The sequence below is a fragment of the Rhinolophus sinicus genome, linkage group LG01, assembly GCF_036562045.2.
Source record: "Rhinolophus sinicus isolate RSC01 linkage group LG01, ASM3656204v1, whole genome shotgun sequence".
NCBI classification, from domain to species: Eukaryota; Metazoa; Chordata; class Mammalia; order Chiroptera; family Rhinolophidae; genus Rhinolophus; species Rhinolophus sinicus.
In genome coordinates this window covers 161924957-161938303 of record NC_133751.1, presented here as the reverse complement: position 1 = coordinate 161938303, position 13347 = coordinate 161924957, and the positions used below count along the sequence as shown (strand labels likewise).

At 39.0% G+C, this 13347-nt stretch overlaps 1 protein-coding gene across 3 annotated transcripts in view; it reads left to right on the top strand.

Annotated features, from left to right (window-relative positions):
- Window positions 1-13347, top strand: part of PDE11A (phosphodiesterase 11A) — a 324817-nt gene that overhangs the window by 132491 nt on the left and 178979 nt on the right. For all 3 annotated transcript variants that reach the window (XM_019739325.2, XM_019739326.2, XM_074338486.1), the window contains exon 5: window positions 2805-2869. In XM_019739325.2, the coding sequence (XP_019594884.2) occupies window positions 2805-2869 (65 nt within the window). The remainder of the gene's footprint in view (window positions 1-2804; window positions 2870-13347) is intronic.

Sequence of the window (13347 nt, the reverse complement as noted above, 5' to 3'; positions counted from 1 at the left end):
GCAGTGAGTAGTGGGGAAACTGGGGGCTGTGGAATCAGACCCACATGGTTCAAATCCCAATTCTGTAATATATTGATTGTATAGTTTTCAGGAAACCACTTAATGCCTCTAAGCCTTAATTTTCTTTTAACAAAATAGAGGTAATAATACATACCTTGCTGGGATGTTGTAAGCATTGATACATATGCAAAGGGTTAGTCATAATGTGTGCAAAATGCCTCCTACAGATGTGCGGTAAACTGGTAGGATACAGTTGTCAACTCAGAGTGCTATAACAAATTATCATAGACTGGGTGCTAAAACAACAAACATGTATTTCTCATAATTCTGGAGGCTAAGAAGTCCAAGATGAAGACACTGGCATGTCTAGTGTCTGGTGAGAGGACTCTTCCTGGTTTGCAGATGGCCATCTGCTCACGTGTCCTTACATAGCAGAGAAGAGAAGGAGAAGAAGCAAGTTCTTTCCATTTCTTCTTATAGAAGTATGAATCTCTTTATGAAGCTTCACATTCACAACCTAAAGCTCCCAGAAGCCCTGTCTTGAAACGCCTTCACCTTGGGATTTAGGGTTTCAACATACGAATTCATTCAGTCCATAGCAACAGCTTAACAGACAATAAAAATAAGAGAAGAATTTACTGTCATCTAACAAAATAATGGAAAAAAAATCACAAATGATGAGAGATCAAAGTGGAGATATAAGACAAACTCCCTCTTAAAATCTGTAACAATTTCCCATTCTGTAAACATAGAAAAAATCCTACTACTTTTTATCCTGTTATTGTTGTCATTTTAAGAATTATTTAGAGTATAGTTTGAGGGATTTCTTATTTGGTGAAACCTAAGAATATTGCAGCTGGTTCAAAATTTCTAAGTGATTGATTTCTGGTTAAGTCCTCAAGATAAGTGTTCCAGTTACTTTTGCTGTGTAAAAAATAAACTTAAAACTTGGAGGCTTACACCAACCGGATATGCTCACAGATCCTATAGAGCAGTAATTTGGAGAGGGTACAGAAAGGATGGCTTACGTCTTTCCAGGATATCTGGGGCCACAGTTGGAAAAACATGGCGATCAGGGAGACATAATGGTTGGGAGTCAGAATCACCTGAAGGTTTGTTTCCTCATAGTCTGGTGCCCGGGGTGGGATAGCTTAAAAATTGGAGCTACTGAGCAGAGCATCTACATGTGGCCTGTCTTTATGGTTTGGCTCCCTTTCAACATAATGTCCCCAGGGTAGTTGGACTTCTTACATGGTGGCTCAAGGCTCCAGGCACAGCTGTTCTAGCAGATGAGGCAAGCTGTGCTGCCTTTTATGACCACCTCGAAAGGCACATAGCATCTCTTCCATCTACCCTATTGGTCACAGTGGTCAGAAGCCCACCTAGATTCAAGGGGAGAGAACATACACCTACCACCTGGTAGGAGGGTGACAGGGCCATATTGTAGAGAAGGATGTGGGGCAGGAGATATTGTTGTGGCCATCTTCGGAACATAAAATTTGCCACAATGAGTTGAGGCTTAGTGCATATTAGAATATGAAATGAAATATGTTTTATAGTTGTCAAGAGTATTTCCGTGCAGCTGAGCTATTGTCACTACCCTGCATTCAGCTAGTCACACACACTTTCCTTTGTGATGGGCTTTGCTTTTATCTTTTTCCTAATGTTTCATTTTCTTAGTTTGGGTTCATTACCTCACTGATAAAGCTGTTTTAATGTTTAATCTATTTCCAAATCATTTTCTGTGGTGCCCATCAATTCCTTGTAAGTGGTTAATTTAAAAGGCTTTTGAAGCATGACTGCATCCGGCTAAGGCAAATCTAAATGTCAACTTTGGAAGCATCCAGTGACATTCAGATGACTCCTTTCAGTATAAGGAACTCGTTTTTCTGTCAGGTAGCAAATCTTGTCAAAAGAGGGCCATAAATGATGTCTTTCCTACCCAACATTTCTAGTGTTGCTGAAAGAGCTGGTGTTCTAGAATCATGCAGACTTACTTTAATCCCAGTTGCCCCATTTATTTGTGTGAAACTGAGTAATTTACTTAAAAATTATGGATTAATTTTCTCATTTTTTTGTACTAAGGATAAAAATCCCTAATTTGCAGAATTGTAATAAGTAAATTGAATTGTCCGAGAAACTTCTGATGTAGGGCCTGCCTGGTTTATAGTAAGAACTCAATAGTAGCTAATACTATAAATAACTACTTTTACATTTTCTGTGCCCATAAATTTCAACATAATAAGTCTTGATCAGGCTTTTGGTATGCTGGTTTCACTGGACAGGTGAGGGAGGAAGTATCCACACTGGGGGTGATCTTTGAAAAAGACGGCCTCCTCTTCTTTAGTCTGTGGCAACAAAACATTCACTAGAGAACAATGATAAGCCAGCCAGGGAAGGTAACGTCAGGAGCCTGGGATTAATGGAGCTCATCCTTTCTGAAGGGTGGTTTGTCTCCATGGATGGAGACTGGGTTTGTTCAAAGGACAGTAAAAACAAATATTGTATTCAAATGAGAGGCCCCTTTGCCTGACCACCACAGGCTAGTACACACCTCACGGTAAAAATATATAGGTATTTAGTAAGATGTAATAAAACGTTGGCAATGTGTGCTATGCAGGAAAAGATGCAAAATGTAGGATAGAATGCTCTTCTTTTGTCCCTTGGGATTTCTTCACTTAAAATCCCTCTTTAATCTCCAAGTATTGTAATAGCCATTATAAAGATGAAAATTGTGGATTGCGTTGTTTTAAGCTGTGAGAAAGCCTTAACTGATGTGGATTCTTATCTTTTTTGTGCGGCAGGTGGTGAAGTTCACCAAATCCTTTGAATTGATGTCCCCAAAGTGCAGTGCCGATGCTGAGAACAGGTGGGGCTTGTGAGTCTCAGGTTTGTCTTTCGGTCCTGTCTCCAGTCCTCTGTGTTGGCGGCGGCGCATGTGTTCTTTGAGGATAGTTGTTCTGTCTTTAGACCAGCAAGTGCAGCCAAATATCATCACGCTTCTGTATTTCAGGGCTTAAGTAAAAACTGTAATTTAAAAATATACGTATATTCATCTAACACTGCTAATGAATAAAGTCAATTTTTAGATATTTGCTACCTATGTAGACAGCTTAATTTTCTGCTTTATTCTGGCCCTTCATTTCTCTTCCTCTGTTTTGTTTACTTATAGTTGACCATTAACATCCTCTTGGGAAAAAGAGTGAGAGTCCAGTAATTCATTTTTGTCCCCATTGGTAACTTGAAGACTATAACAGGGTAAAAGTGAGGGTTGGGAACAATCGGTGAATTTCTGTTAGCTTTGCACTGCTCTGAATAAATAGGCTTCTATAAAAATGGATTCTCTTTACTTTGGCCATATCTAGAGGAAAGGCTAAAAATAGTGAAATTGACCAAAATGCGGAAATATGGAGAACGACAAGTAAAGTGCTCAGGGCAGCCTGGGGATGATGGCTATTATGATGCTGATACCAGTGCTAGCAAGATGAACAGCTTCTGTTCACTGAGTGCTAAGTGTGCCAGGTTCTATGTGCATTTAATCCCCAGAAGAACCCTATGAAGTAGGCATCGCACGCCTGCATAATAGAAGATAAAACCAAGATTCAGTGAGTGTAATTGACTTGTCCAAGGCCCTGCAGCCGGTAAGTGGTGGCCATATACAAGGACAAGATCACTTAGATAAGACTCCTTTCCCAGTCTCTGAACTTTGATCCCATCCTCACACATAATTTACAATCTGGTAGTTGATCTCATAGAGTGAATATCTATTGGGTTAATATTTCCCAAATCTGGCTGTTCAATCAGAATCAAGCTTAGAGAACTTGGTAAAAACTGAATTCTCAGGACCCACACTGAGAGATTTTGATTCGATACGTTAAAAGTGAAGTCCTAGAGATCTATGTATTCAAAAGGCTCCCTGGGTAATACCTGTTTCAAGATGTAGTATTCAAGGGTAATTTGATTATGTATATCATTGCCAAAAAATAGAAATCAGTAAATTAACATGACACTTTGTTTAGTTACCAAGTGCATGAAGCTTAAAAGAGGTTGCATACTGTATAATTCCTTTTATAGAACAGTCTTGAAAAGGCAAAATATAACAACAGAAAGCAGATCAGCAGGTGTTAGACTATGGAAATGGAGAGAGAGGTTTAGTCCAAAACGGTACAGGGGAATTTTGGGTTGTGATGAAACTATTCTGTATTTTGTTTGTGGTAGTGGTTGTACAACTGCATTTGTCAAACTTGCAGAACTGTACATTTAAAAGGGTAAATTTTACTGTCTGTAAATTATACCTTAAAATAGGAAAAAAGAGACCTTTGTAAGAGGTTTTTGTTTTTATGCAAATGTATTTATGTCCATGTCTATATCTAATGTTAGCTAATCTATACTTTAAAAAGATATTTAGACATAGAAGATTACTAGTGATGTACTCAGCAATTTTCCTAAAAATTTTATGAAAAATTACACGAAATACATTAGAAAAAAATATCCATTTGTGCTTGCTCCTTCAGCTCGTCCTGGCCTCATATAAGTTACCTGTCTCACGTACGATGGGGAAAAGCTTTATGGCATTATTAAAACACAACCTTTGAAATCCTATTACTTTGATATTGTTCTTTTCTATACTGCTGAATGTGTATTCATGGTCACTGCAGAGTTAAATATTTCTGGCCTTTTGATTATTTTTAATGCTGAAAGGACTTCCATGTCAAAATGAAATGGCCCAAGGCCCAGACTGCCCTTGGCAAACCCTCTGATAATAAAGAAAGAAAGGTCAGATTTTTTTTAAAGAGACATTTGAAAAGTGCCTTTGAACTTTGACACTATGAGATAGTCCTCTTCATCATTCTATTTATGGCATTTAAATTAATGTAATGTGTTCATTTATCTCAGAAGAGCCTTTCCTGCATTGTCTAGTAATTTTCCTCTTGTAGACGTGGGGTCCTTCCATCATTGATGGCAAGTTAAAGGAACAAAGACAAGTGGCTCTAGCATTTACCTTCACCAGTGGCCATGGACGAGACATTGAAACAAGCTATGAGTCTACAAATCACAGCCTGCTCTCAACACCTAGTAAAGTTCTTTCCTGTAACCTTTCATCACGTCATATCTTCACTATAGACAATGTCCATCGGATAGCTTCGTCCTCTGGACATCACTCATAGGTATAATAGGATCGCTTTTGAAGATAATGTCTATGGCTTTGTGCAAAAATGCTTCAGGTTCTATTTGAGTTCTGATGAACTCTGGTTGAAGGCTTGCTGATTTTTACAGACAGTTCTTGAAGACTTTTTTAAATACCGATTTTGTTGCTGACTCATCATTTCTGCTTATTGTTTTACGTGGCTAACTTCTTTGTCATGGCCAGTCTCCTCTTGGTCTCCGTGTAATTCATACCAAACAATTTGAGAATTGGAAATGATATGATCCCTCTTACTCCATGAGGTGTGTTCCTCTTCTGTGATGCCCTTGACAACTCCTCCAGTGATAAGATTTTCCCTGTTATGAAGGGCTACTTCCACTGATAGGAGCTCCAATTGTTAGAAAGCTGTGTTAGAAAGGCCTTTGAATATATTCCTATAACTTCCACCCATTTGTTCTAAATTTGTTTGTTGCAGATATTCTTTGATTAACTTTATTTCTTCATTCAATAGCCATATATGCAGTGCCTACTCTGCTGGGTTCTCTAATAGGTAACTGGGCTACAGAGATTTTATTAAAAATCAATAGTCTCAGCCCTCAAGGATCTCAAGGCCAGCAGTAGGAGTAAGTTAAGAATATAACCATAACCAGATTTCACCAGGCCTCCAGAACATGGCTATAAATAGAGTCCAATTAACAGTGCTAATTTATACTTTGCAGCTTGGTCATTTTTCCCTTGTAGTGTAAGACCCACGGCCTGTTGCAAAAGCCACTATTTAAGTAGTTCTGAGAACCCCCAAGATTTAAAAACAAAAAACAAACAACAACAAAAACCCCAACCCATTTTATTGCTAACTCATCATTTCTCCCAAGTGCTCACCCCTAAATCCTCCTCCTCTAGACGTGGCAGAGCAGCATCTTCTGGACATGGGCTTCCTGGGCCATTTCAGAATTCCTGTGGGCGTAACTGGACTCCTCACCAGTGCTGTGCACCAGCTCTCCACACCCCCACACACTCTCTCAGGTGCACTGATGCCCTTTCCAAACCTGAGCAAGCCTGGGTAATTTGTGCAGAAGCAGGAAGAAAGCTCACTTTTCCTACCAGGTATTATTGATTGTGGCCTGGCCACTACACAGGCCTGCATGTTCCTCATTTTTCACAAGCCTTTTAGCTCCTCAAGTTTTTGTCGGCAGCCTTACCTTCTCCATAGGACTCAGATTTAGTCCATGAAGCCAGGCTTAGGAACCAGACCCCAGACTGAGAGCCAGCCACTCAGTTTTCTCTTGAGTTCCCCAACTTTCTTCCATTGTAGCTACCAGGCTGAGATATTCAAAATCTCCTCCTCACAATCCCTTCCCCTCCATGCACATCAATTCATGCAAATAAATGCCGCCTCCTGTATAGATGTGTCTCAGGTTAGGCTCATACGTCCTGCTATCAAGTAAATCAATGACTGCAAAGCAATTCAATACTTGCTATAAAAGGTTTGTGCTGTGTGGGATTGTATCGACTGGGGGCAGGGACACTTATTAACTCATCTGAGGAGAAATGGAAGGTAATCCTTTGGGAAAGTTTTCAGAGGTGGTAAAGTTTCAGTTAGGTCCTATACGATGATGGGAAGTTATGGACTACCTCCTGGGGAAACGAAACATCGTAAACAGAGGCATAGAGGTGAGAGAGTGAACATGGCGTGTTTCAGGAACTGTAATGAGGGCTGTGAGTTGTTGTCACAAGTGTCATCATAATGATGGTGATTGCCCTTAACTCTTCCTGAGGGCATCCAGCTGCCCAGAATGCCATCTGATTGGGGCAAGGTACCCCTTCTGAGATGCTCAAACTCTTTATTGGCCTGGAGACTGGCTACATGTCTGCTTGCTTATTGGGGAGTAATGACAGGTAGTGACATATTGAGATCTGTGTATTGAAAAATCATCTGGGCGGTAGTGTGGAAGAAGGACGAGGAATGGCAAACTGAAATCTACTGCCTCACGGCATGGCCATGGTTCAGTACTGGAAGACTGCCACAGAGCCACTCTTCTTACCTTTCCCGGGTCAGCAACTGCTATTCTTAGACTGTTTTCATATTTCATGGTACCCAGACTCTTCACCACCCTTTTTAGTCTCCCCCGACGTGCCCCAGCTTGCCAGAGTACTTCTTAAAGTGGCGTTTCCCAGAATGGAACATGATTTTTCATTTTTTTCCAGAATCAAAACAGATTAGAAAGAGACATGTACCTCTCTTTTTCCAAATATAATACTGTTAATGCCTTGATTATTTATAATCATCTTAGGTTGTCAATACTGGCTTTTTAAAAAAAATTAAGATTTAATGTGATCCATTTGACTCTCCACCTCTTTTAGGACCTTTTCCTAAGAAGCCTAATTTAAGAATATTTGGTGAATCAGCCTGAATAAACTTTCTTTTATAATCATATATATTTTGAATAATCGTATATACTTAGAAGGTAGTTTGAATAATCGTATATATTTAGAAACGGAAAAGAACATTTATGGATGTCTTAATAGTTAGAAAATTCTATTTAGTTTAAAATATATTTGACCAGAATCTGTTGCTGTAGCTCCAAGTACAAATATGGATACTTCAGAAATTGTACTTTCTCAGCTTTTCTACTTATGGTGAAAAAAAAGCCAAATGTGTATAATTTCTAGATGGTAACACTTGACTAAAGGAATTTTTCACATAATCATTAAATGGAATGTAGTGGAAATGTTGTTATTTAAAACCCAAGCTCTGTAACCATGTCAGCCTTCTGGGAATACAGGAGTTGAGGGGACAAAATTTATTTCAGTGGGAAACAATCTTTGTTTAACTTAAAGTTTACACTGTATTTTTTCATTTGTTTTGGTTGGAAAGGGAAGGGGGAAACTAAAGCTATAAATCTCAGAACAGCTCAAGAACAATACCCTTTGTTTAAGAGTTTTTGAGCATGCAGGTCAGTCTGGAGGGTGGAGACCTAAAATGTTCTGGTTAAAAAGATGAGGGTATATGGTAAGTGGGAAAATCCCCCCTCCACACACACACACATACATACCTCAAGATATCCGTATCCTAATCCATGGAACCTGGGAACATTGCACAGCACAATGGACATTGCAGACCTGATTAAGAATGTTGAAATGGGGAGCTAATCCTGGATTACCTGATGGTCCAATGTAATTATAAGGGTCTTTATAAATTGAGGAGGTGTGATGACATAAGCAGAGGGGAGAGGGATACAGTTTGAGAAAGACCTGCCAGTGCTGGCTTTGAAGGTGGAGGAATAAGGCCATGAGCCAAGGAATATGGTTAGCCTCCACAGGCTGGAAAAGACAAGGAAATGGATTTGCCCGTGGAGAATTGTCAGAATGTTAAGATTGTTACGAAACCAAAGTCCATGTGTCTGATGTTTCAAAAGGCCAAAAGTCAAAATGTCAAGAGTTGGAGGAAAGAAATGTTTATTGATCAAGAAGACATGGACCAAGACAATGGGAGACCTACCGGTGCCTGAAATCCATGCTGCTCACTGCACTAGGATAAGGCTTTCCAAAGGGCAGCAGGGAACAGGTCTGTGGAATTGCTGGTGGGAAAAGTTTTAATTGGAGGACATTGGAACTTGGCCATTTATGGCGAAGAGGCGTCTATGGCGGATCTTGCTGGACAATGGACCCTTAGCTTCTGAAAGGGTTCTGGTGTTCAAATTCCAGTTATGTCCTGGTCCTTTGGTTCCATGTGGGTGGGGGGCAGGGAGGAGGAGGCGAGACTGGCTCTGGGTGCAGCTGGATGTCAAAGTTCTCTCCACGGCACATGCTTCAGCTGCATGACTTGGTTTTGGTCTGTTGTCAGCTCGGTGTCTCATTAAACTGGATAGGACCATTTTGAGCTGGTTCTGCAGTTACAAGATAACAATTTTATGCCATTTAAAGCCACTAAATTCATGGTAATGTGTTATAGCAGAAATAGGAAACTATATAGGTGTTTGAATTTAAAAGTAGTTTAAGAAGAGATTTCAGGAAAAAATGAAGGCATAAGAATAGGCCAACAAAGTCTTCAAGGACCAACGGGGGCAAGAAACATGCGTAGAGGCTGAAAGTTGTGGGGAAAACATGGCCAGTGGGAAATTCCCGGGGATGGAGAGCTAAGGATTTGTATGAACTGTAAATTATGCTCAGTTTTAAATTATAATACCCGCTTTGTCCTTTGTGTGAGATTCTGCTTGCTGTCTTCAGTTGCTACTGGAGCTCTGATCTATTCCAAAGGCTTCTCTGTGCAGCCACTCAGAAGTGACTTTTACCTCGCAAAACCAAAAATTCATGTTTTTATAGGCTACTTCTGAGAATATGCAGATAGAGAAAATTAAAGATCTTTTAAGACTCAAATAGGCATATTTAAGATTAGAAATGTGTTCTATTTTAAATGTTATTTCAGTAAAACCTGATTCTCCATGTACTGGGTTGAGCAGTGTCTCCTCAAAATGTATGTCCATCTGGAACCTCAGAATGGGACCTTATTTGGAGATACAGTCTTGCATATGTAATTAATTAAGGATCTGGAGATGAAATCATGCTGGATATAGGCTGAGCAGCAAATCCAATAACAGGTATCCTCATAAGGCGAGGAGAGGACATAGAGAAACACAGAGGGGAAAACCAGGTGAAGACAGAGGCAGAGATTGCAGTGAGGTATCTACAAGCCCAGGAACACTAGGAGCCATCAGAAGCTGGAAAAGGCAAGAAAAAGTTCTCCCCTAGCCCTTCTGGAGAGAGTATGGCTCTGCCAATACCTTGATTTTGGTTTTCTGCCTCCAGAATTGTGAGAGAATAAATTTCTGTTGTAAACCAACAAGTTTGTGGTAATTTGTAATAGCAGCCCTAGGAGACTAATATACTCAGTTATTAAATGAGGAAGATAAAACCGATGATGTCTACTAAATGTCTTTTCCAGAAACAAAGTTCCAGGAAGCTCTGATTCTGTGACTCCACTATTGTACATTATAGTGATTTCTTATTTAATTAGGAAAAGAGAATTAACTGCTATTGAAAGTCTAGTATCTGTCAGATGTATGTTGTCTTATTTATCTCACAGATGTTACAGTCTGAGAGCAATACTTCTGGCAATACTACCTGCCTTCCTGAAAGATTATGCTGGGAGGAAATTCTCTTTGCCATCTAAGGCTCAGGCTCTTAAGACCAAGGTCTGAATTGGGTTTAGATGCTGTTTAACGTCTTCAGCAACATTTTACTATGATCGGCATTGAAATGTAAAGTTATTGCTTTGCAAAAAACGTGGAAATAAGAGATGGAGTATAAATTTGATATTAGTGATAAAAATATTTATTGTTGGAAAACTGACCACATGTCTGTATGTTCTTGCAAAGCAACAACCAAGAAAGAAACTCACAAGTAGATGAAATTGTGTCATATATATATATATATACATATATACATATATAGTATATATTCATATAAATACATATATAGTATATATTCATGTATATGTGTATATATGAATATATACAAAAAAATCACCTACAACATGCAAAGATTCAGGTAAAGACAGGAAAAATTTCCAAAGCTCTCACAGGAAATGAAAGAAATTTCAAAAACAATAAGAGCCTGGTGTAACCAAATTCATGCATGATGCAGTACTGTTACTAAAGTGAAATGTCAATTTGTCAGAAACTTGCAATGTATTGGGATCTGCTTAACTTCTAGTGACAAGTGATCCAACTGAGGGGGGAAAAAGGAAACTATGAATTTAGTCAAATAGAAAATGCTGAGAAAATCCCAATGTCTTTTGACATGCTTGTCAATGTCAAGGGTGCTAAAATGTTCGACATCAAGAACATAGATTTCAAAATGTAGCATTCCAAGATGATGACATGCATAATATGAAATGGTTAAAATTTCCCACTATCTTTAACTTAAGCAACAAAATCACACTAAATGATGTAGACCGAATTTTGGCCCCTGTGATCTTCATCCTCTGTTGTCATGTCTAGACTATGTTACATTATATGGCCAAAGAGACTTTGCAGATGTAATTAAGGTTATTAATTAATTGGTGTTAAATAGGGAAATTAGTCTGGATTATCTAGGTGGGCCCAATGTAATCACAAGACCTTAAAGATGGTTTCTCCCAGGTGAAGACAAAACGGAAGTCAGAGACCTGGCAGAAGGGGGGAAGTCAGAGAGGTTCAGAGCAGGAGCAGGATTCGACACATAATGCTGGCTTAAGGATAGAGTGTGCCACGTGTCAAGGAAACCAGGACCTCAGTGTTTTAACTACAAGCAATTGAATTTTTCAAACAACCTGAATGACCTTGATTCTTCCCCAGAGCGCCCTGAAGGGAATGCAGCTCTGTCAATGCCTTGATTTTGGCTTTGTGAGATCCTGAGCAGTAAATCCAACTACGCCATGACAAACTTCTGATCTCCAGAATTGTGAGAGTATAAACAGCTGTTGTTTTGCGCTGCTAATTTTGTAGTGGTTTCTTACGCAGAAATAGGAAACTAATACAATTATTAGTGTGTGAGTGTGAACCCAATCTCATATGAGAATGAGATTGAACTCAATAATGTTACTGTATATGTGTGTGCACACACACACGAGTGACAACTGAGCTGATGAATGAGCGATGTACAGCATGTGGAAGAGCTGTCCAGGAGCCCTGCGTAACCTTCCAAGTTAGGTTAGGTCTTGACGCAGTTTTTAGACATGAATCTGTACAATTAAAGAATTGATGTTGACATGACTGGACAATAGCAACCCCTTAAACTCTCTGTCAACAAACCAAGTACCACTTGATGAAAGGAATATGAGTTTGGTCATTGTCTAAAAAAAAATTGGAAGCAATGACACTGCCTACTAAGTTCAATAGATTGTTAGCATCAAAACTTGTAGGAGGACAGGCAGCTTGGAAGAGAGTCCTGGAGATGAGAGCAGAGTACTCTTCTAAGAAACGCTGCATCTTCAGTATCCTGATGGCCCAGAGGATATCTGTGAACATCCATGATGATTCTATATCGAAAAGTGATTAGGATGAGTGGCACTGAATTGCAAGAAATTTTAGAAATGTTTTTCAGTCAATTTATTTCGCTTACAATTTTTCCTTTCATTATAATCACTTGTATACTTTAAATTTTTCTTCAAGAAGAGTATATGATAAAATTTATGTCTTATCTAAAAGATCTATTGAAATATTTAAGTGATAAGAACACATTGCCTCATAGCAGCATTTTTTTTTCTCTTTTTTTAGTGGTTCAAAAATAACAGTGCATCTTACAATCAGTGGTCTTGTGGATTCAGTGAAATAATATCACCCTTCCACACATTGTTTTTCCTGTGGCTTTTCTCCGTCTTAGTTCATCTATGTTTACGCCTGAGAGTATATATATCTCAGCTTTGAGAAGCACTTAGGAGACCTTAGGGTTTCTTTCAATTTTAAGATTGGACAGCCCTGTGATTCTTTTCATTACATATTTAGGTCAGAATACTGAGACTTATATTTCAGTAACTTATTGATTTTTTTTCTTTTCCTTTACAATTCTTTGTGAAATCTAGTTTTACAAACAAATGACTCCTTCCAGCAATGGTTTGCAACAATTGCTCACTTCTCTGTAACTATTTCCTTTAGGCTTCTAGCACCCATGGCCCAAATCTGGCCTTTTTTAAAAGGAGAACTGACTTCCTGAAATGTGACAATAATGAGAGAAAACTACAGGATGAGCTCTATTGTTTGTTCAAGAGTCTGTAAACAAGACTCCCAGAGATGCTCTTTGTTCTTATCCAGGCAGCAATGATATATTCAGGAATAAACTTGGAATAGACAGTGTTAGACTGGAGAGACTAAGTGTAACGAGTGAGGATTTTGTTTATTCACTATTTACTGTGATTATACCCTGCAATCATATTGTACATTTTAGAACTTTGAGATGTACCTGGAGATATCCAGCACTTATTCAGATTATAAATGTGATTCTGGGCTCATGCTCCCAGAAAGTAGAACATGACTCACCTTCGCTTGGACGTTACCACTCAAAGTGTGAAATCCCGATGAGGCTTTTGGGAATCAGACACACTCTGCTCCTAGCTTGGAAAATGTTGCCAAATATCTTTACTATTAATCCTAACTGTGCCAACTTTGTTGTTTATCCCTGAGTTCATGACTTTCAACCCTTTTTTATTGCAACCTACAACAAAA